The 23,953-nt window shown below is 44.2% G+C and overlaps 1 protein-coding gene and 1 long non-coding RNA gene across 3 annotated transcripts; both read left to right on the top strand.

The window, feature by feature from the left end:
- Positions 1-709: 709 nt before the first annotated feature.
- Positions 710-21,675, top strand: HEATR6 (HEAT repeat containing 6). Of its 2 annotated transcripts, none has more exons than XM_083587465.1 (20): positions 710-998; positions 1,374-1,481; positions 2,583-2,723; positions 2,998-3,113; positions 3,209-3,323; positions 5,035-5,136; positions 6,294-6,431; positions 7,494-7,774; positions 7,985-8,162; positions 8,795-9,001; positions 9,326-9,425; positions 9,813-10,177; positions 10,882-11,004; positions 11,714-11,800; positions 12,303-12,437; positions 12,975-13,097; positions 16,553-16,677; positions 17,798-17,894; positions 19,326-19,530; positions 20,662-21,675. In XM_083587465.1, the coding sequence occupies exons 1-20, from the start codon at positions 771-773 to the stop codon at positions 21,213-21,215; spliced, it is 3,528 nt and encodes a 1,175-aa protein (XP_083443591.1). In that variant the 5' UTR covers positions 710-770; the 3' UTR covers positions 21,216-21,675. The 2 variants fall into 2 exon arrangements, 1 of the variants encoding a protein (XP_083443591.1); XR_014541901.1 differs by having other exon boundaries at positions 732-998; positions 19,326-20,462; positions 20,568-21,675.
- On the top strand, positions 5,145-6,276 carry LOC310750243. Its single transcript, XR_014542014.1, has 3 exons — positions 5,145-5,381; positions 5,437-5,567; positions 5,617-6,276. It is a non-coding gene; the product is annotated as an uncharacterized lncRNA (long non-coding RNA).
- Positions 21,676-23,953: the final 2,278 nt, after the last annotated feature.

Here is a 23,953-nt window from a genome sequence, read left to right as displayed (position 1 = left end):
GCCATGAAGCACCCAGAGTTTACACATTATGCAAAAGAAAACGATCAGCAGCGCTGTGTTGTGAAGGCAAAATTGCAGCTTTTAGGCAGATAGATGGTTGCAAATATACCCAGGTGTTTTTTGTTTTGCTTTTTTCAGTAATTTGTGTGACTAACATGGAGGGAGAGGGAAATGCAAGGGGCAAAAAAACGAAGGGGGAGACAACAATTTAGGGGGATGGTGAAGGGATAAAAATATTTAATGTAGCGGATAATAATTTAAGGCTCAGCAGAGGGATGGTGGAGATTATACAGGGAGATTAATCTGAAGCTCATAGTGTTTCCCCACCCATTCTCCAGAACAGAAGCTTGTGTTACAAATCTCAATGCATATAACGTGCTGTGCAAACCGAGGCACTTGAAACAGCGACCGCCAGTATCGCTGAGTGTCTGTGCCAGCCTTTGCCAATGAGCTGCTCTCCGGATATTTTGGACTACATCAGCCAGCAATATCCAGCTGTGTCATAGTTTTGTGGCTTGCTTAGTTTCAGACTTAAGTCCTACAAGCCAAATGCCAAGCTGCAACCAGGGGGCGCTCGAGGACGTGAGCGCCTGCCCAGAGAAGCGAATTCCAACGCCTGGCCAAGCGGGGCTTTCCACCACAGAGACGTCGCCGCCTAGAGCAGCGCCCACTGAGACTCGGGCACGGCTAATGGCGGCTTTTCCATTCTCCACCGGAAGTTCCGGCTGCGCGGCTCCGTCGCCTTGGCAACCGGCAGCCGAGCTGGGAAAATGGCGGCCGAGGCCGCAACGCTAAGAGAGGGAGCGGCGGGGCTTGAACCCGCGCCCTTCCTGAAGCGCTACCTCGCCCGTCTTAGCGCCCTGCGGCTCGGGGGCGACGCCAGCCATGCCCCGGGAGGCGACAGCGGCCGCCGCACTGAGCTCCACCTGCTCTTCGACCAGCTCATCTCCGAGACTTGCGGGCCGGGGGGAGCGGGGCCGGGAGCGCCGAGGCCGGAGGTGAGGGGGCTGAGGAGGAGGAGGAGGGTGTAGAGGTGGGCGGGGGCGCATGAAGGGGGGGAGCGGGGTGCAATGGGGGCGGGAGGGCGGAGAGTTCAGGACGTGAGAGCCCGGGGTTCAAATCCTCCCCGAGCCATGAACCTGGGTGGGCAACTTACGATGGGCTAATCTCTCTTCCCTCACCCTCCCTCGCAGGGTCCTCGTGAGGATACAAGATGAAGTGGGGTCGGGTTGTCAGCTCCTTGGGAGGAAAGGCCAGCTGGAAACGCATGTTCTGTTCTGAGAACCGCCCTGAGACCTCCTGGTATAGGGCGGCATATAAAGTCAATTTTAAAAATAAAAAATTAAAAATCTTGAATGTGCCTTACTTCGCAGGATGTCTGTGAACTACTTGTTCAGGCTTGCAAGCTTGTACCACTTAATCAAGAACACCTTGTCAACAAAGTTTGCCAGCTGATTCATCACTTGCTTAACAGATTTCCGGTAAGAAAATTAATTTCTCCCACCCCGGCCTCCCCTACTTTCTGATCCAGTGTGTGAATTGAAGCTAGGTGTGCGTTCACACACATGTGCAATGTTTGTGCCCCCACGTGGTTTTTGCTCAGCTGTTTCTGGGACCAGAGAACTGAATGGTTGTTGCGCTGCAGTATTTATTGCAGTATTCCGAGTTCTGCGGAATACTGCAATAAATACTGCAGCACAGGTTCTGCGGGACCTGACATCTTTCCGCAGGTTCTGCGGGACCTGACATCTTTCCGCAGGGCCTGCAAGACAGAGCTGTTCCACCAGGTCTTTGGTCAGGGCGCAGCCTGACTCCCTCCTCTGGCAATCCACACAGAATTTTGCTTAACGGTTGCCATCAATTTGATTTTAATTAATTTTTATAACAAAATGTTTTTAGAATGTTGGATTATTTGATTGTTGTTAGCCACCCTGAGCCCAGCTTCAGCTGGGGAGGGCGGGATATAAATAAAATTTATTATTTATTATTATTATTCTCTGAAATGGGAAGGGTCCGTAGGTGACTGGTAGAGCATATGCTCCAACACCTGCAGTTATAAAGAGGATCATGAGCAGGTGATTGAGAGGGGCTTCTGCCAGTTACCCTGGAGAGGTGCTGCCCGTCGGAACAAGCAGTATTGGGCTAGGTGGACAACTAGTCTGATCTCAGGTAGTTTCCTGAGCAAGTATAAAGTTATGCACATTGGGGCAAGAAGTCCTAACTTCATATGAATGGGGTCTGAGATTTGGGGTTCATTGGGAATAACCGTGTGAGAATGATGACTCATTATGCGGCACCTATGAAAAAGGCACCATGTTGAGGGATGGTTAGATAAATTTTTGATACCGTTCCTTTCAATACAAATCCATGATGTGACTACATTTGGGGTGCTGTGGGCAGTTCTGGTCTCCTCACCTCAAAAAGGATATTGTAGAGCTGCAAAAGGTACAGAAAAGGGCAACAAATAAGATCAAGGGGCTGGAACAACTCTCATATGAGAAAACATTTAGGACTTTTTAATTTAGGAAAAGGTAAGGTGAGATGTCATAGAGGTTTAAAACAATTTCTTTATACAATTGCAGGTTATAGTTGATGAGGAGAGTCTGAAATATCTTCTGCCTTATTTTATCTCTGCGCTGAAGCAGTGCAGCACTTGGACGCATGTTGAAATCCTGCAGGCCTTGGCAGCTTCTGTCTACAACACTGGATCTAAGTGCCAAAAGGTGGGTTGAGAACAAGGTGGAGCCATTCCCCTATCAGTCATCTGGTTTCAGGATGATGCAGGGCCAAGGAGCCTTAGCAGTTGCCAAGGGGGGTGTCTGAGGATGTCATGTTGGGGGCCCCTCATCATTGTTCTATTTTTATCTTTCATGCAGCTGAGTATTAGTCTGTTTTGGCTTCAGGATATTATGAGATATTAAGCCGTTTTCATTTGAATAATAAGAATAATTGGATCATGTATCTAGCAGTGTGGGGACTGGTATTTTATATTTTTAGTATCTTCCGGATTTGCTGGGAGAAAATGGACTTCTGGTGCAACTCAGCAGCCCTGCTCAGACCGACTCCGAGCTTAAGAGGGCCGCAGTGCTTAGCATGGCAAATCTCTGCCTCAGGTAAGGAAAACTGCTCTGGTGGTGGTCTTTTTTCTCTGTAATAGACGTTCTCGCCTGCTCTGATTTGGGTTTAACTGCTTGTTGTTGTTTTTTAGCACACCTGGGCAATCAGGTCTGGAGGAACCTTACAGAGAACTCTGCTTTCAGGCTTTTCTTAGTGTCTTACAGTCTTCAAAAGGATCTGGGGTGGATGACATCACCTTTTGCATGGTAAGCAAATGTGGCCCTTTTGTCTAAGACACACTGGTAAGCAGCAACTTTCCCGATCACTTCTGGGGATGGTTTCCTCAACTGTAAAATGCAGCAATGCCCTACAGCAATGTCCCTTTTATTTAACAATAACATTCCTTTTCCGAAGCCTAATTGCTTTGGAGCAGGGTAAGAGTCTGCATGTGTGTTGAACATACATGTATGTTTGTGGTGTACTTGTGCCATTTTTGACACCACCTGCTCTGTCCATGCCTGCTTTTTGTTTTGGCTCCACCTGTTGCTGGCATATGGCTCCCAGAAGGTTGTGCATGTGGGAAAGTGGCCCTTGGGCTAAATAAGATTCTCTGTGCCTGTCTTAAATTGTGTAACCAAACAATTAAACACCTGTGTTGCAAACAATTATCAGTAATATCCAAGGCAACACGATGACCAAGTACAACAATGCAATATCAATATAAACTCTATATATCTATACGGAACATAGAACAATATGAAAAACCAAATAAACAGAGATCTTATAAATCTCTGAAAGTCACAAAATGTGCACTCTTGATGGATTCTCTTGAAAACATATAACCAAATAAACATGAGTCTTATAAGTCTCTGAAAGTCTTTGTAGACTATGCAAGTCTCTGAAAGATATACCCACTGTTTCATAGAATTCTTCTTCAGCACAGCAGAAGGATACAGAAATGCTTCATAAACCCATTTATATGGTGAATGGAATTGTGTAACAGCAATATTAATGGAGCAGTGGTCATAAAGTTATAACTTTCTGCTGTGCTGAAGAAGAATTCTACAAAACAGTGGGTATATCCGGAATCATTGTTCACTATGTCTGTTTGCAGACCACTTCGGCAGCATCGGACATCATAAAACAAAGCTTTACAGCTTCTTTTCATCAGATAAGAACCTGACCCATTGCTTCTTTCAGAGACTTGCTTAGTCTACAAAGACTTTCAGAGACTTATAAGACTCATGTTTATTTGGTTCTATGTTTTCAAGAGAATCCATCAAGAGTGCACATTTTGTGACTTTCAGAGATTTATAAGATCTCTGTTTATTTGGTTTTTCATATTGTTCAATGTTCCGTATAGATTATATAAAGAGTTTATATTGATATTGCATTGTTGTACTTGGTCATCGTGTTGTCTTAAATTGTGGTCAACCTATTGCTGAAGGAGCATATCAGGTTTGCTTGCAGTCATGTTTTGGAAAATGCTCCGGGTTCTCGGAAAGAAGTCTTTTCCTTGTCCGAAGTGCAGGAAATCTCTTAACTGGAACTGGGATGACATATAATGGAATGCATATGCTCTGTTTCACAGTTATATCCCTCCCCAATGAGTTTGCTTGGAACTCATAATTAGTTGGCCAACTCCTCTTACTTTCCTGTTTTTAATGTTGCAGATCTTGCCGGTGAAACAATCTGATAACATTTTGAAATTGATTTAATGTGCAGTCCTGTATCATAGGCCCAAAGATTCTTATTTGGTCAAAGCCACATGCTGAGCTTGTGACTAAATTTGGGTGTGATGCTGTGAAATACTTTCTGGCTTTTGGGAAAGATTTGCAGATGAAATTCAATGAAATTTGATGCTTTACACTAATAGTATCATGTGCTACAACATTGTGACTTCAGACAGTGCCAAGTTGATGGGCCAAGTGGCTAATGTTGTTGTTCTCTCCCCCACCCCCACCCCCGGTCTTCTAGTTGTTGCAGAACGCCTTGAAAGGAATCCAGTTACTCTTAAATGGTGGGAAGATGAAGTTGACACAAACTGATCATCTGGGTTCCCTTCTTGCTGTATTAAAGGTGACTTGTTTAAAATGGAAGTCTATTCCTTTTGTCATAGAGGAAGGTGAACTTTCTGGCAAGGATGCTTCTCATAATCTGCACTGCAAATACTTGTCTTAGCAATAGATCATGCTTTTCAACCTCCTGTATTCCATTCTTGCAGTCTGCTTTTGAAATTCCTTCACTTTCTAGGACTAGATTTGTGTCTTGAGTTTGGACATCATGATAAAACTGTAGTGTATCGAAGCATTTCCAAACATGGTGTTCTCTAGATCTCAAAAGAAAAAAAAATTTTTTCCTTCCAGTAGCACCTTAAAGACCAACTAGATCTGTTAGACTACAGATCTGTTAGACTACAGTTGGGATGTTGGGGGTTTTAGTCCAACGACATCCAGAGTACATCAGATGGGGAAGTCTGGTGTATCAGGACAGAAATGAGCCTTGTCCTCGTCCTCCCCCAGGTTTGAATGCTGCCCTGTCCCTTCTCTTTTATTGCAGCTGCAAGGAAGACTTGGGAAACTCTCACTTCCATTTTTTTAATTAACTGTCCTTTGTGTCACTTTAATCAGCAAACTTGTTAATCTATGGTCATTTGAAGCAAGTCCATTTTAAACCATGGATTATTAAAGCAACGTTTCCCACAAACCATAGTTAAGATTAGCCACAGTTTAGGGCTAAACTCACTAACCTAAAATGAAAGCAAAAGCTTCTGATCTCTCTATGGTTGTGCCAGAGGAGAGACAGGGAACATGTGAGCCTCTGGTGGAGGTTAGGCTAATTCCCGTTAGGATAAACCATGGTTTCTTCATCATCATCATCTTTTACATTTGAGTGCAGCTTATGTGGGCAGGTTTTAGCTGGACATTTTCAGCTTAGTTTGCATGGATAGATTTGGTTGGCATGCTTTAAAAATCTTACAAGGAATTTTAGAGTATCAAAGCTGGGGTTTTTTTAAAATGTATAGTGAGAAATCTGAAGTGAATTTAGGAATGTTTAGCAAAAGAATTAGGAGGGATGACACAGGAATCCAGAGGCACCTTGAAGAAAGAGGAGGGTAGCTTTTGTCTGGAACCACTAAAGTAGACCATTTCCAAAAAGAAGGGACCCACTGCGTATTGACTTGCTGTCACCAAATAATGCAATTCTCATGGGGGGGGGGGTGTTTCTCATTTTAGAAGTGCATGTTCCATGGGCTTCCTGGACTGAACATAGAAATGCCGGCAGTTTTATATCCAGCATTGCTTCCTCAATATGACAGCAGGTCGCCAGACAAGCAGGAGAAGTCAGACCTGAGAAATGCTAAAATGACTGGGGTAAACATATTTTTGTATTGATCTTTCATTTGTGTAGATCTACCATTTAAAAATAGTTCAAACGCTGCATCTGCACAGACTGAGCACATTTTTAATACACTCGCTGGCCTCTGCTTCACCATGTTTTAAGCATGTCTAGGCAATGACACTTTGCGACAGATACCGGAAGGGCAGGGGGCCATCTATAAAAGAGAATAGTGAAAATACATGCCATGCACTCCCCTGGTTTGTATGCTTGTCTAGAATCATTAATCTCTAAATGCATGAGAGTTTACAGAGTTCAGGGGAAGGAGAGACAGGTCAATGGGTGGGATATGCTTTTGTTTCAGTACAGATCACTGTTTTAACTACAAGGTGAGTTTCAGCATGGCCTTGTAATCGGGTTTTGGCAAAGGGGGCTTGAGGGGAAGTTTGAAGGGAATAAGCAAAGAGGCTGGTTTTACCCTTTTAAGAAAGTTTTGCCTACTTTGAAAGGGGCCAGACTTTCCTCAGAAAAAGTTGTGTGATGGTTAACCACATGAGCTGTGAGCTAGAAGCCTCTGGTTCAAATAGCACCTCAGGGAGAGCTCAGCCAAAGCACTTTTTATTGATCACAGTGTCTCCTCTGTAACACAGGGAATGTATGTGTTTGTGTAGATTTAGACTGAATCTGGTAGCCAGTTATTTCTCCTTGATTCCTTGTGCATCTAAGATTAGACTGTTTAGTCAGATGGTTGCCAGATTCAAAGTGGCATTGCATTCTATATTTTCCATTATGTCTGTAGTTAATAATGTTGATCTCCTCTACAGAGTCATCGGGATTTCTGGGGGAAAGTGTTAAGCTCTTTGAGCACTCAGGGAAAGCATTACTCACATACATATCGGTGATCAAATTTTGTATATGAATGACATTTCTGACAAGATGCTTTCTTAGGCATGCAGGAATAAAACCTTAAATTGTGCTGAAGAGGTTAGGGGAAGTTGATGTACTCTGGCTGCTGATGCAGATTATTCTTGTTTCGTTATATAAAACCAAAACTCTGATTACCCCTCTCTGTGCATGATTCTCTTCTCAAACAACAGAGCAGGAAGAAAAAGCCCAAAGGGAAGCAGAAGAAGGGAAAGTTGGAAGAAGAGCTGAAAGGGCAGCCAGAAAGTGACAGAGGAGGTAAACCAGAGAAGCAGAAGTTACGTGGAGATGCACTGCAAGATTCTGATTCAGATGTCTGGAATCGAGCTTCCAGTGACATACACTCGTCATTTGGGAATGACCATGTACCTCTGAGTGCTTTGGGCTGGAAAAGAATTAGCAGCAGCGACTCAGAGTATTCTGATGCTGAAGGAGGGATGCAGAGTAAAACAAGGTTGGTGTAAGCCTATAAGGTATACTTTAAGATTATTTTTAACACTATTATTGTATGGTTTTTATCTTTTTGATGTTGTAAACCACTTTGATATCTTTTATGATTTAGCGGTATATAAATACTTTTTCTAAATAAATAAATCTAATCCAGGTTTTTAAATTCATTTTTTGTTCTGTGCACCTAAAAATGCATTCTCTTGTTTGGTGCAAGGTCTTTCCAAGCTAAAGTTCGTCAAGGGGCTTTAACTTGCTTCCTTTCCACTGTGAAATCGATAGAGAAGAAAGTCCTCTATGGTTACTGGTCCGCGTTCGTTCCCGATGTGCCTGGAATAGGAAGCCCACAGTCTGCATCCTTGATGACTATTGCTTTAAAAGACCCTTCTCCAAAGGTAAGAAGTTCACTGGCGGCTGTAGACTTTCACTGGCGGACTTTCATTCTTGGTTTATCCAACCTGTCCATGTCAGACTGCCTGTCCTCTTTATCCCTTGAATACCCAGCTTTGGTACTAGCACTTGTGACTTGTGGTAACACGGAGGATGGCTTTTTCACTGGTGGCTGAACTACGAGAGGCCTCATCAGTATTGGCATTCCACTGGCTCTTCCACCTGTTTGGGAAGTCCCAAGTTCAAGGAAAGTCTTACCTAATCTAATTGGGTTTTTTTAAACTATTAACACTTTATAACAGGCTTGTGTTATTGTGTATTCTAATTGTGCATGGATTTAATCATTGATCTTGTAAACCACTGAGAAGCCATTTTGACGTGTAAGCGATCTTATTTTATTATTATTATTAAGTTGTAGGGAGCTGCTTTATACCAAGTCAGACTCTTTATCAGTCTAGCCCAGCATTGTCTACTTTTGACCAGCCATGGCTCTCCAGGGTCTTTCCCCATTGCCTGATCTCTGTTCCTTCTAACTAGGAGATGGTAGAGATCAAACCCAGGACCATCTGTCTATAGGGTCTTTGCCTTACCACTGAGCTATTGTCCTTCCCATGAAATGAATCCCTCCCTCTTCCAGACACGGGCCTGCGCCCTCCAAGTTCTCTCGGCCATCTTGGAAGGCTCCAAGCAGTTCCTTTCCATTGCTGAAGATGCAGTTGATCACAGGAGAGCCTTCACACCCTTCTCGGTTTCCATTGCATCCAGCATCCGAGAGCTCCACCGCTGTCTGCTGCTGGCCTTGGTGGCTGAATCCTCTTCCCAGACGCTCACCCAGATAATCAAGGTAAACCTTTGCCTGCAGGAATTCCCTTTATGTTGTCAAATCTACTAGTTTGCTCGCCAGCAGGTTTTAAAAGTAATTTTTTGCAGCATGCATTGTTTCTCCAGCAGTTGTGCAGATTCTCATAATCAGTGGCTATTAGCCATGATGGCTATGCTCTTGTTGCTAATCTCCAGACAACCAGAAATAAGGATTACTAAACCTATTACTGCTACTAGGCCTTGCCCAAGGCAGTCCTTCTGTAGGTACAAATATACAAGAAGCATACATGGTGTCTGCTTTTTAAGTGACTTGCTAACACCTTCTCTTTTCCTTGCACGTTTCCAGTGCCTTGCCAATCTGGTATCGAACGCGCCATACAGCCGTCTGAAGCCTGGGCTGCTGACGAGAGTATGGCACCAGATAAAGCCATACATTAGACACAAAGGTAAGCGCAGGTCCCAGTTCTCCTTGGGGGTGTGGGTTTGTGCCACAGTCTTGCATGTTAATGGTCTTCTGTGTATTAAACTTCCATTCTGAGAAATTGTCTGCTGCATTATGGCATGTAACCCAGCGGTGTACTTGTCAGTTGCTGCCAGAAACCCTGGTGAATGGTGTCAAATATTTCTGCTCCACGAATTGGAGCACCCCCCCATTTAGGTTGGCAACTGGCGGCGAGCCAAGGGGAGTCACATTTGGACCTAGGGCTTCCAGTTGCTGATCTCTGCATATTAAGACTTACCATGATTCCAGAGTATACAATGCATACAAGGTAGTGGCCTGACCGTGGCCTTACTGCAGCTGCCTCACAGGTCTCTTTGTTTCTTTCTACTAGATGTTAATGTTCGAGTGTTAAGCCTCACACTGCTAGGAGCCATCGTATCGGCTCAGGCTCCTTTGCCGGAGGTTCGCCGCCTTTTGCAGCTGCCCAGCTCTTCAGGGATCAGTGATTGCCGCTCTGCCATACCGCATTCAGCTACATGCTCTGGCGTACCTGAATGGCGCAAAGAAGCCCCAGCAGCTCCAGGAGAGGAGCCCCTTGCTGTGGGAAACGAACCAGCAGAGCCCTGCTGGCTCCTAAATCTCTGCATCTCTCTGGTTGTGCTGCCCAAGGAAGACAGCTACTCAGATAGCGACACCAGCTGCCTGCCAGCCACTAGCATATACGAACCCTCTCCAGTTCGGCTGGAGTCCTTGCAGGTAAGTCAATGAGGCTAGATGACCAGAATAGTAGCCACCTTTTTCCTACAGTTAAAACAAGGGAGTCCTCTGGCACATTGAAGACCATAGCTCAGTCAGAAAGCACATGCTGGCCCACCTGTTGATCACCTGATGTCACAGGGAAGTTGGTTGCAAGGCGCTGCCAAAATGAAGTTTCCTCCCTCTGTTTTAGCAGGCGTTTCCATGCAAAAACCCCTCCTGAATCCGGCTTCAGCCCCAACTTATCAACTGCTCAGTTGGGGGCTGTTACATTATGGTGCTCTGGCTGTGCCCATTGAGAACAGCCAATACAGGAATTATCCCTGTCTTCCTGCCCATCAGGTGGCATTTCAAGTGACATCAGCTGATAAGCAGGTGGGTGTGGTTTTGGAGGAATGGTCTTGCGGACTAAATTAGACCCAGGACTAAGCTACATTAGTGTTTTTTTTTAAAGTTATAAATGCGTTATAACACTGACAATAAATGGTGTAGAGCTGAAATCGGAACACTATGAAATTTTCCATTGTGAACTTTAAAACAGTTTTTTGCAGAGTGTTTTCAGAGCGTTTTTTATAGCTGTTTAGATGCAGCCCTACTGACAGACCAGGATTGGCCCATGACCCAGAGGATTCCCACTGCTGGAGTCATGTAGCTGCCTATGTTTATCTGACACATGCTCCTCTCTCCATCTTTATCTATTACAGGTCCTAGCCCTACTTGTCAAGGGGTATTTCTCAGTCTCCCAGAGCTATCTGCTAGAGCTTGGTGAAGTGGCTTGTAAGTGCATGGAGGAAACAGATCCATCCATCCAGCTCCACGGGGCAAAAGTAAGAGCTTGTAGAGTTTGTCCAGTGTTGGTGTTGTATGGTAAAAAAAATAGCTTCTGTCCAAATTTCTTTGGTTCCAGATAAATGCACTTTTTTGTTCATTAAATTCATATATATTTAGCCTAGCTCTTTGAGCAGTTTACAAACCCATGTAATAACAAATCAAAATTTAAGAAATGGCAATAAAGACAGCAACACCAATTTATAAATAACACTGGTGTGTGTTTGTGGAGGAACCTAGCATAAGAGCAGCTAAAATCTAAAAACCTGCAAGAGGAATAATTTGGTTCAAGCATCTAAAAGTACCAGATGACTGTACTCCTTGTGCTTAAGAGACCTGTAAGAACAGAAGAGCGTTCTTCACCTGGCTGGTAAAACACTATTGTGTGGTTGTCAGACAAGCATCTCTGTGGAGGGCATTATACAAGTTAAATTCCATAGCTGAAAAGGCCGTCCAGTTAAGCTAACAGCAGCTTCCATATTATAACTTGAAAAACAACATTTAAAGGACACCACAGCAACATATATATTGTGACTGCCTTGTTGTCGTTTTCCCTGGAGGTTTTTTATTTTCTAAATTGGGGAGAATGGGAATTGGTCAATAAGACAGATCAGTAAGAAAGTTACCAGGAGCCACATGATGTTTTGTTCCATATACTTGTGGATGTATTTCAGTTTATTCATTTTCCTTGTATGTGTGTTTTGTCAGCTCCTGGATGAGCTTGGTGTCGGTATAATACAGCAGCACAAGTCAGATGAGGCTGTCACTGCAGATCAACGGGTGCCTGTTGACCTGGTGTGTATAATATGCATGTGGTTGATTACATTTTTCAAGCTTTTGAAATAGTGTCTGAATGTAGATCCTTTGTTTAGCAATAAATGAATGGGTGAGGGGTCTGGAAACCACCTCTTGTGAGAAGTAGTTGGCAAGAAATTGGGTATCTTTAGCCAGGAGCAGAGACGATTAAGGGGAGACATGATATTATGCCTACTGGTTTAAGGAACAGACTTATTCTCTGTTACTCTAACCAGCAGGGTTAGAACTTAATGGATGGAAACTTACAAGGAAGCAGAATTTGGTGAAGTCTCAGTATAAGCCTCCTTACAGCTAGAACTGGAGGATTCCCTTTCACTGGATGTATGTAACAGACAGTGCCTGGACAGTCTCCTGTTAGGGATGCTCTCATTGAACCCTGCATTGACTGAGTGATCTCTTCCAGTGCTGTGTTTCTATGTAGCAATTTACTGAAAGACTCCTAGGGGTTATAACTGCAACCAGGCTTTTGCTTTCCCTGTAGGTTGTAACATTCTGGACTAGAATGCTGAATGGACCCTTACTGAGCGCACTCCAAAACGCCCAGCATCCAACACTTCAGACCAGCTCTTGCAATGCTCTCTCTTCCATCTTACCAGAAGCTTTCAGTGGTCTCCCGGTAAGCATGTTGCTAAGCTTTACATGTCAGTATTCCTGTGGGAATGAAAGAGGCAAAAAGTAGGTGGAGCAATGGGTGTAAACGTTGCCTTGGTAAGGATGGCTGGTTTCTACCTCTTTGTCATCCAAGCAAGCAAGATGCTGCATTGTCAGGGACCACAGACACATTCCAGCCTGGCAAAAAGTATTCAAGGAGGGTGTGATTCAAGGCTGGTGAAAGGGATGGCCTGGGGTGAGAGGTTGTGGCTGTGCAGGGGTGTGTGGCTCAGGGTGAGGTTTCCTCTGGGCTCCAGGTTCTTCACCCCTGCAGGACACCAGGATACAAACCCTCCAATGTGGTTTGCCATGATGCCTTTACTGTGGCTCACTGTGACTTGGTTTAAAATCCCTTGGCAGTACCTTCAGTCTGTTAGACTTCCATATTTTCTGTTTTTTGTTTAATGTTACCATTTTAACCCTGGGCCGAAATCCTTTCAACAAAATGAGTTTGGCTGTGTGATGTTTGACTGATGACTTCTCTCCTTTTGCCGATGGGCAGGGCGACAAGCAAATCCTCTGCATCACTATTCTTCTTGGGCTCAACCACAGTGAGAATCCACTGGTGAAAGCTGCTGCCGCTCGTGCGCTTGGGGTCTACGTTGTCTTCCCATCTCTCCAGCAGGTCATAGCTTGATCTCTGTTTCCTCTGTTCCTTTTGGTTTTGCTCTGTATCTTGTTATGAAATGGGAACAGTGTTGTTGTTAAGTCTAGCCTTGTAAATAAGCCCACAAAACTTACTAGTGTGTGTGGGGGGAATTGTGGGGTTTTTTTGCTGTTCTGCTTTTACCATACAGATGAAACCTAACTTTGAGCTACTAGACTCCTAAACTCAGGGTCACCAAGTGAAATCCAAGGCAGGCAAGATGTAATTCTTCACTCAACATAAGAATAATAATTTATATAGGAGCATAGCAAAAGCCCTGCTGGATCAGGCAAGTGGCCCATCTAGTCCAACAACAGCAGCTTAAAAAGAGCACACTGGATCAGGCCAATGACCTGTCCAGGTCAGCATCTGTTCTCACATTGGCCAACCAGATGCCTATTTGGAATCTGACAAGCAGGACCTAAGCACAGTAGTGATCTCCCTGCCTGGGATTCCCAGCAATTGGTATTCAGGGCCATAGGGTTTCTGACAGTAGAAGATAGATTTTAGATAGGCAACTTCAGGGATGAGAAGAGGGCTGATTCCCCTTTAAAGCTGTCAAAGCAAGAGACCAGTACCACATCTTATGACAGTGAGTTCCATGAGAGAATGAGGTCTGCTAGTGTGTTCAGTCTCTCACTTTGCTGTGGCATTGACAAGTGTGGTCCTCTGTCCTATTTTAAATCAGTCTTCAGCGTTTTAATTTACGAAACGTTAAACATGTGCTGTGGGTCATTTAAATTGTATCATTTACAAAATGCATATACAGTGGTACCTTGGTTCTCGAACTTAATCCGTTCCAGGAGTCCATTTGACTCCCGAAACCGTTCGAAAACCAAGGCACAGCTTCCGATTGGCTGCAGGAGCTTCCTGTACTCAAGCGGAAGCCATGTCAGATGTTCGGCTTCCGAAAAACGTTCACAAACCAGAGCACTTCCGGTTTTGGGAGCCGACTTGTTTTGGCAGCTAAGCCCTTCGAGAACCAAGGTACGACTGTACACTAACCCTTACAACTGCAAATTTCATACACTTCATAATGTTTTATGGTTCTTTTTCACTGCCATGAAAATGTTTAAATGCATTCATGTCCGTGTTGAATTTCTGACTTGCATAGAAAATGAAAGGGGTCCAAAAGCCCTCAAAATCTTCTGTTTTTTTCTCCACCACCACCACCACCACCACCACCACACACAATTGCAAATTCTGTCACTTTTGCCACGAAGGGCAGATTGCAAGTCTTAATTAAACCACCTGTAAAATCACTGCTATATTTGCACCAATGTCTTTAGCCTGTTCAAATTTTGGACCTTTTTGCTCTTAGCTTCTTTCAACACGGGACTGAAGCAAGTATACAGGTCTAGTTACACATCACCCTACTTGGGTCCTGGACAAATGTCCCCCTTTTCCAGTGGGTGGGACATGGATATTATAAATTTCTCCTGTATATAACTGAGTATAACTACTCACTTGACAATCCTTTGGGCTCTCAAAGCACAGCTTGAGATCAGCATTTCTGTTCAAACCTCACGTCTATGTTTGCAAGTCCTTTAGTAAGCAGGCTGCTCTTTCAGAGAGCACTGCTAAGCTAAACACCCAAACAGCTGAAGCTAAAAAGAGAGTGTGTGGCTTTTTTTTCTTTAAATGAATAATAGCAATGGCAAAGAAAGGAGAAGACAAATGGAGCGTGACACTGAAGAGCAGATTAGAGTTGTAAGGTCACTGGGGAGTACTGAGAAGCAATTAATTTAATGATAGGTTGTGATTAGTGAAAGGATAAGATTAGCGGTTTGGGGTAATTGCACTTGATTTTAAGTAGCTGGAGCTCCAATTAGATGAAAATGTACTCAGAGGCCCTTGTAGTATCAGGAGACCAGTGAGGTTTGGGCACCTCATACAACCCGTCAGTAATTAACAATCAATCAAGGTGACGGGGTATATTGGATAAAATGTAATACAGTGTCCGTAATGTGTAGAGGAAGGCCAACTCTGCATTTAGTGATGCACCAGATAGTCATAGGCAACCAGGAATTCCGTGCAGGCAACCTAGCAGTTCAAAAGCATGTCAGAGTGCAAGTAGATAAATAGGTACCGCTCTGGTGGGAAGGTAAACGGCGTTTCCATGCGCTGCTCTGGTTCACCAGAAGTGGCTTAGCCATGCTGGCCACATGACCCGGAAGCTCCATTCTTCTTCCACCAACCGCTGCTAAGAGGCCAGTAGCCTGTGATTCCCTGCCTACCAAGGAGCAAGGGGCTTCCTTTCCTTCATGGCCAACATGGAAATGCAGACTATTAGCCTCTTAGCAGCCTATTAAAGTTTGCAGGCTAGTAACTTCTCCAGGCTTCTTTACAAAGCTGAAGGAAGGTTGGCTTTTTAAAAGCTTAAGTCACTAGGACAACTTTGCCACAGGAGTAGTCACCGTGCCAAGATGAATAAAATGAACTCCGTATTCAGAGTCAGCAAAACTCCCACATGCTGGAGTTAAACAGGGAAGAGATATTGCCTTCCTGCCCTTGCAGGCTTCTTGAAAACATGTAGCCGACAGCTGTTTTGAGACAGAATGTTGGTGGACTACAACATCCGTCATCCCTTACCATTAACATGCTATCTGAAGCTTATGGGTGTTTTAGACCAACATCCGTAGGGCTACAGCTTCACTGCTGGCTTATTTGCTCTTCAGTTTTCTTCTTCTGCCCCCATTTCCTGTCCTTTCTCATGGTCCAGACTCCGTTCAGTTCTCTCTAATTGCCCCATCCCTCTCATGGGTAACCATAAGAGCAGCTTGGCCAGTCGTAGGTAGAAGCAGGGTAAGAATGCTCAGCCAGCGACAACCGGCAGGAGAATTTAAGAAGAGCCTGGTGGATTAAGCCAGTGGTCTATCTAGTCCAGGATCCTGTTCTCCCCAGATGCCTATAGGGATCCTTTCTGCCTGTGGTTTCGAGCCACTAACATTCAGGAGCCTACTACCTCTGACAGTCAAGGCAGAACTTAGTCATTGTGGCTTGTAGCCATTGATAGCCTTCCCCGAATTTAGCCAATTCTCTTTTAAAGCTATCTAAGTTGGTGGCCGTCACTGCCTGATGTGGAAGCAAATTCTTTCTGCTTCCTTTTGTCTGTCCTGTATCTTCCAGCATTCTACTTTTAATGGATGCCCCTGAATTCTTGTGTTAGGAGACAGGGAGACCTTTTTGTTGCTGCTATTACTCACTTTATCCATACCATGCTTAATTTTATACACTCATGCTGCCTTCTGCTTACCTTTTTTCTAAACTAAAAAGCTGCAAATGTATCCAGACACCCTTGTGTGGCAGCTGAGCTAGACACTCCTACAAAAATCCCTTGCTGGGTTGTGATATATAAAATCAGCCAAGCAGGGTTCCTGGGGAAGAGGGTGAAATCAAATGGACCAAAAAAAATGGTCAATATCTATCCTTAGGATGTGATGTTCGTTGCGGACACAGCCAACGCGATCCTGGATTCCCTCTGTGACAGTTCTCCAAACGTCCGTGCCAAAGCAGCTTGGTCCTTGGGCAACTTGACAGACACTCTGATCATCAACATGTATGTAGCAAACTCCTTTGGGACTTTTTTTTTAACATCTTATTAAATCATTATTTAAATGACATTTGGAAAAACAGCAACTGAATCCCATAAAATTAAAATTTAAAAGAAATAAGTGTTTGGGAAAGGGGGAGGTTCTATTCAGTGCCAAAAAGATAACACCTTGGTGGGGGGGGAGAGAGTTCTAAAGCTGATGGGTCACCACAGAGAAGGCCCTGTCCTCTCCCTTTAGTGGTTTGACCCAGATACCAACCTTCAAGATCGGTTTTGGTACACAAGCCTATTTGTGTGCTGTTGCCCCAGTGGCATTTAAAACTTTACTACCTGCCTGTGGGACGCGGGTGGCGCTGTAGGGACATGGGTGGCGCTGTGGGACGCGGGTGGCGCTGTGGGTAAAACCTCAGCGCCTAGGGCTTGCCGATCGCATGGTCGGCGGTTCGAATCCCCGCGGCGGGGTGAGCTCCCGTCTTCGGTCCCAGCTCCTGCCCACCTAGCAGTTCGAAAGCACCCCTAAGTGCAAGTAGATAAATAGGTACCGCTTTATAGCGGGAAGGTAAACGGCGTTTCCATGTGCTGCGCTGGTCCCGGCTCGCCAGAGCAGCTTCGTCACGCTGGCCACGTGAGCCGGAAGTGTCTCCGGACAGCGCTGGCCCCCGGCCTCTTAAGTGAGATGGGCGCACAACCCTAGAGTCGGACACGACTGGCCCGTACGGGCAGGGGTACCTTTACCTTTTTACCTGCCTATACCAGAGCCTAGTTTTTGATATTGCTGTTTTGTCCTAATGAGATTGTGTGTGTGTGTTTGTGGGAATTGGGCAGGAGGTCCATAATGAATCTGATTTTGGGACTTCAATTTACATCACTCATTTCTTTCTTTTTAAAAAAGCAGTAAGTGGAAGTATGTAGAAGAACAATCAATAGATTCCTAATTTAATCGTGGATTCCCTTCCCACAATTTGAAATTGCCAATCCAAGGGCACTGCTGTTTTGTCTGATGCAAACTTAACATAGTTTTGAGTTTCGTCTTTTACTCAGTTGGGCATTATGTGTGCATTTCTTGCAGCAATTCTAATTATGATCTCTCCTCTTTTGATCCCCCTTTCCTGTTTTGGGAATGCAGGGAGTTGTTGGGACAAAGTTTCCAGGATGAATTCTCAGACCTGCTGCTTCTGAAAATGTTGCGGTCGGCAACTGATGCGTCAAAGGACAAAGACAAGGCAAGTACATTGACGATCTCTTTGTATTTGGTGGTGCTGTGGACTTGTGTGTAGCTCTTGGATTCAGACACCCTTGAAATACTGGGAGTGCCAAGAGTTCCAGAGTTGGTGGCCAAAATGTGTTTCGTTATTTAGACGCATTGAGGTATCCACTTAACCATTCAGCCAGGACCAGAACAGGAGTGCATTGGAATGACCAGTGCATTCATAGAGGGCAGTGATGTCACTCTGGCTGGCTGAAGTGGTGAGACTTTGCAGTTGAAAGCAGGACCTGTAGTTGTCATCCCACATAGACTAGGTGCTGGAGTGTTTTGGGAAATGTAGTACATTTTCCTCAAGATGTTTCCTGCCTCCAGCTTGGATTCTGCATTGTCAGAGAGGTAAGCAACTATGATTGTAAGCAAGCTCCAAATCGGTTCTTTTCAGGGGAATGTGAAGTCTGGTACTGCACTTCTTTGCAGTTCTGCACATGACCTCTTGCCACAAGGGGGCAGGTTTTGTGGCTTCTTTATTTTACATCTTTCCAGCCTTTGTGGCACCTGAAATACAAATTTACTGTGACATAAGCTTTTATGAGTTTAAAATTCACTTCATCAGAGTTAAAGTCAACTTCTTCTGTTCTTAGGTGCTTAGATGTTTTTTGTTGTTTGAGCAGTATACGAGTCTTGTCGAATAAACAAACTGGCTTGTAATTCACAAAGCTTATGCCGTAATAAATTTGTTAGTGTTTAAACTTATTTTTATTTATCAAAATTTATATACTGCTTGATTGTTACTGAAAAAAGAGATTTACAAAAATAAATGCTATGCGACTTCTTGTTTTGCTGCAGCAGACTGACGTGGCTGTCCCTCTGAAACATTTATCTCCTCTCTACAGTCTTAGCAACATTATGGGGTAGTTTCACTTTGGAGTGGTTGTTCTGAAAAGTTCTGGGGCCGAATTGCAATTTGAACCTGGTTCAATATGTGCACTCCTCAGTTTAAGGAACATGGAATGAAGCTGCTTCCCAGACTTCGCGTGATACACCAGATGGAGTGTGGAGTGTGGTTATTTCTACTCCAGCTCATAGGTACTTGGCGTGGCTTTGCAAACACATATAATAAAGCAAAGCTCTTTAAAATGCACACAAAAGTAAATTAAAAGTAGCAATCTAAAACACAAAACCAGCAGTAGTTGGGTAAACCTGTTTTTAACTCACAATGAAAAGAAGCCACAGAGGCAGCTGGGTAGATTTTCGAATGGAGGGTATTCCAGACCTACAGCGCTACCACCGAGAAGGTCCTGTTTCTGATGCTCAGTCACCTAAAGGCCCAAGACAGTGACACAGAAGGCAAAGCCGGTCATCTTACAGCCTGGGTAAATCTGTGACTGAAGGCAGTGGTAGCAGCCATTTTCTTGCACATACCAGAATTTCAAAATCTCTCTTCCAGGTGAAAAGCAATGCTGTCCGTGCCCTTGGAAACCTCCTTCATTTTCTGCAGCCGTCACAGATTGCTAATCCCAGGTTCAGCCAACCCATTGAGGAATCCGTACATGCCTTGATCTCTACAGTGCAGAGTGAAAACAGAATGAAAGTCTGCTGGAACGCCTGCTACGCACTTGGGAATGTCTTCAAAAATCCTGCCTTGCCGCTGGGTGAGTGCAAAACAATGGTTCAATGTTTCTGTGCCTCGTTTGTCTTGTATGTTACTGATCCCAAATGGATGTGCAAAATGAGGCCTAGGATCATGTGTCCTTTGAGTGGATATTGGCAAAGATTTCCTTTCTGGTCTCTTCAAGGCACCTGGTCTACAGATCACAGGCAGTATGGTGTAAGAATCCAAGGAAACCCCTGTTGTATCATACTGAGGATGGCACTCATACTCAATGGCACACTGCCTCTGAAATTCCATTTATTCATTGCATTTTTATTTTACTTAAAAGTGTTTCAAAACCACTTAATATTCTGAGAATCTCTTAAGCCATGTACACTACATACAATATGAAAACATACATTAAAATAAAATAAAAAACTTTTTATATAAACCCCATGAAGGCAAATAAATCAGATGTTCAGGAGATTTGTACAAATAAATTGGGGCCTGGTTTTATAGGCCAGAGAAAGCCCCAGCAAAAGTGGTAAAGTCTTCACAAGACATCTGAAGCAACTGGCAATTGCTGCTTCACATATGGCAGAAAATAAGGGCATTCTACAGTACAGGGGCAGTAACAGATAATGTCTGTTTTCAGGTCACCACCCTATGATATTCTGTAGCGTGCAGTGCTGCCATGAGTAGAATTTCTCCCTGGTGATATAAGTTGGTATCTTCAATCTTTTCAGACTCAAGGCCCACTTTTAGCCCCCAAATGCATTTTGGGACCCATTTCAACCTTTTATCATATTTTTGCGTTGTGGTAGTGCTGCTGCCATAACCCACGTTGGATCAGCCACAAGCTACGAGTGGGTCCTGACCCACCAGTTGAAGACTGGTGATCTAAGTGAACATGGGCAGGTGGTCTTTCAGGTAATCTGGTCCTGAGTTGTTCAGGCTTTTATATGTTAACATCAGGACCTTGAACATGGCCTAGTAGCTGATTAGCAGCCAGCACAGCTGTCATTTATCTAGCAACAATAGCTAGACATTTATTACAGCAATTCTACATTCTGTGAGTAAAAAAAGCCCCCCAAACAGCCCATCTGTCTCTTAGATTTTTGGCAGAATGTGGCTGTGAAGCACCTTATCCAGTCTCCTGACCCTTGCTTTTTCCTGGTTCCAATTCTTTTAGGAGAAGCCCTTTGGACCGCCCAAGCCTATAACGCCCTTACCTCTGTTGTCAAGTCCTGCAAGAATTTCAAAGTCCGCATCAAATCAGCCGCTGCCCTCTCCATGCCAGCCGAAAGGAAGTGCTACGGGACCCCTGAGCAGTTCTCCCAGATCTGGAGTGCCTTGGTTGTGGCCTTGCAGAGAAGCGAGGAGGCCCAAGACTTCCTGGAGTTCAAGTACAGCGCCAGCCTGCAGACACAGCTCTGCCACGCTCTGCTTCATTTGCTGAGCCTGGCAGACGAGGTGGACCTGCCGGCCATTGAAAAGGCGGTGGCTGAGCATGGAGAAGTAATTGGATCTTACATGTTGCAGTATTTGAAATCTGGAGTTTCCGAAGAGGAAGTGGGGATAGGTGAGAGTTTTCCCGAAAGGAGCAAATTCCTGGAAAGGGCTGTTGAGCATGTGCGGAGTATCGAGGAGCTATTGGAAGGATGCCGGAAGAAAAGGGGGACAGTAGCTTATCTAGAAGACATATTGGAAGCTCACAACAGTGCCACAGGACTCTCGGAAGCTTAAAGGAATGTGGCCTAAGCAGAGGGCATCTTCTCGGGTGCCACAAAAGACAGCTTTGCTGCTGGCAGTATAAAACTGCCTTGAGCCTTCCTGTAGGGGGCTTAGACATGGCTGCCTTGGTTCCTCAGAAGCAGTAGCAGCACACAGCAAGTAAAATCAAGCCCCTTTCTGTAGACGAGTCAGTGCACTTTGACATGGATGGGGCAGACTTTCAGGTCCCTAAAAACTCTTTCCCCAAGTGAGGAGCGTGATAGTGGAAGATACAGGCATTAAAGGAAAGGGAAGAGATAGCGGAGTGTCCAGTACTGTCAGGGAAAAGGGGAGTTAAATGCCAAACACAAATTCAGACCAAATAGAAAGAACCTGGTAAGTAAGATTCTCAGTTTCCAACTCTGTTCTGATGAAAAATAAATGGGTCATGTGCTTAATAATAATAAATCACTAATAAACTTTTCCCTTCCTATATGCAGTCATCTTATTTATTGGATTTTAGTGGCTCTAAATTATTGGTTGGTCAGAAAACCTGGGTTGCCAGGCAACTAATACATTTAATCAAAAAGTTCTAGATAATTAAAATAATAAAATGAACAAAAACAACCCTTCCTCCTCTCCCAATATGAGGATTCAGAAACCGAGGGAAAGGGGGCCTTCCTCTACGTTTCCATATTTGTCACATGACCTGTTTTCAGAGCTCCATTCCTGCTAGTCCGTGGCAGTCTGAGGTAGCCTTCCGTTATATCACATCCCCCATCTATTCCCACATAGTTTGGCTACCGTCATATATAGTGCTATTTTTTTAGAAAAAGAGGTGCCGGAAATCACCATGAACGCCTTGTTTTCTTATAATGGCAGTAGCACCCACCTGAGAAGTGCCGGAACTGAGTTTTAGCTGACAAAAAGGCCTGGTCATATGACAGGTGTTTATGTCCTTGGTGTTAAGGGACTGAGGGAAGAAAGTATTCCATTTTCAGAATTTTATAATAATCAGGGTGGATAAACTATGACTCTGTTCAGACATCACACCTAACCTCTATTGTGGTTTTAACCTTCTGTAAATTATTGTAATTTTTTAAGTGATGATTTTATTGTTTTACAGTATCTTTTTTTGTACACCCCTTTGAGATTTTATCTACAATTAAGTGGTATATAAATTTTATGAAGTAAAACAAACAAGCCAACCATGGTTTGGAATGAATTGACATGCCATATTTATGACTGTTCCTTCATCTCCCAAACCTCCTGTACTATGGAGATGGGAGTAAATTTAGGAAACTGCAACTATTCAACTGTCTGTTGAATGTTTTCAAAGTTTCAGCCATAGTTTGTATATTATACCAGACTTGGCACAATCTCTGGTTGCATGTGAAGCCTGATCTGAGCTAAAATATATCCAATTCTAGGTTTTTCTCCCTCCCCCCTCCCTTTTTTGGTAGGAGTACCATACTTTATATGGGACGCGGGTGGCACTGTGGCTTAAACCACAGAGCCTAGGACTTGCCAATCAAAAGGTCAGCGGTTTGAATCCCCGTGACGGGGTGAGCTCCCGTTGCTCGGTCCCTGCTCCTGCCAACCTAGCAGTTCGAAAGCATGCCAAAGTGCAAGTAGATAAATAGGTACCGCTCCGGCGGGAAGGTAAACGGTGTTTCCGTGCGCTGCTCTGGTTCGCCAGAAGCGGCTTAGTCATGCTGGCCACATGACCCGGAAGCTGTATGCCGGCTCCCTCGGCCTGTAAAGCGTGATGTGCACTGCAACTCCAGAGTCGGTCACGACTGGACCTAATGGTCAGGGGTCCCTTTACCTTTACCTTACCATACTTTATATATTGCTGATTTGTACTTAAGGCGACTTTGTGTGATTTCCATTTTGGCAGAATGCATTCTTTGCAGAATGCAGTGTCTGTTTTGCCTAACTTCTGCAGTTTTGTGCTGTGACTAAAGCAGATCTGTCCAGGCAAACAGCCTAACGAGGCAACCACCCAACCCAGTTCCCAACATCTAAGCCTGAAGAAAAGTCCTATGACTCAACAGTTTGCCTCTAAAAAATAAATAAATCTGTTTTCTCCAAATAAAAGTATTGCCTCTCTTGCTGTGTCTCTTAACTTGAAAAAGTATTGCCAAGTCAGCGAACCAGCTTCTGTTTATCGTTAGGAGTGCACGATGGGTTCACTTACTTTGAAAAGGGGGTGGTTTGCGGGTCAGACACAAAACACTGGGGGGAAAATATTCAGGACCTTGAACAAGTTTGTAAAGTCACTGGCTCTTGTCAGATGTACAAACCACTTGAATGTAAACAGAAAGAACAGGAAGTACTAGAGAGGAATCAAACTTGTTGATCTGTTGCACTAGAAACACAGACTTTATGAATATGGAGGGTTCATATTTAATGGCAAATAAATTACATAAAAAATAAAACTGGAGTTTCAGAGATAACGGGAAAATCTATTTAAATATATTTAAATAGTCAGGAGTGAAATACAGTTGGCAAACTCTGAGGAGTTTGCCAACGTTTATAACAGTTTGTATGGTTCCTGTTTGCCTCCCCCAGCCAAGACAACATTTTTTGGGATACTGTGTAAATATCTCAGCTCAGGGAGGTGAGCCGGAACATTCTTGAGCACTGCATAACCGCAAAGGAGATTTTGGAAACGATTAAGCATCTTAAATCAGGCAAGGCTCCTAGCCTAGATGGTTATACAGCTTCCTTTTTCAGAATCTTTAAGGGTGTGCTGCTCCCACAACTAG

The sequence above is a fragment of the Podarcis filfolensis genome (genome assembly GCF_964270895.1).
Source record: "Podarcis filfolensis genome assembly, chromosome: 15".
In the NCBI taxonomy this organism is placed as follows: Eukaryota; Metazoa; Chordata; class Lepidosauria; order Squamata; family Lacertidae; genus Podarcis; species Podarcis filfolensis.
Note: the sequence above shows the minus strand (reverse complement) of the source record. Positions and strands in the feature narration are given on the sequence as shown.

Bases quoted from the DNA above. Each gene is read 5' to 3' on its own strand.
- HEATR6 (XM_083587465.1), top strand. From the start codon at position 771: ATGGCGGCCGAGGCCGCAACGCTAAGAGAGGGAGCGGCGGGGCTTGAA. The intron at 11,801-12,302 runs GTGTGTATAATA...CTTTCCCTGTAG, and splicing joins AACGGGTGCCTGTTGACCTG to GTTGTAACATTCTGGACTAG. The intron at 17,895-19,325 runs GCAAGTACATTG...TCTCTCTTCCAG, and splicing joins CGTCAAAGGACAAAGACAAG to GTGAAAAGCAATGCTGTCCG.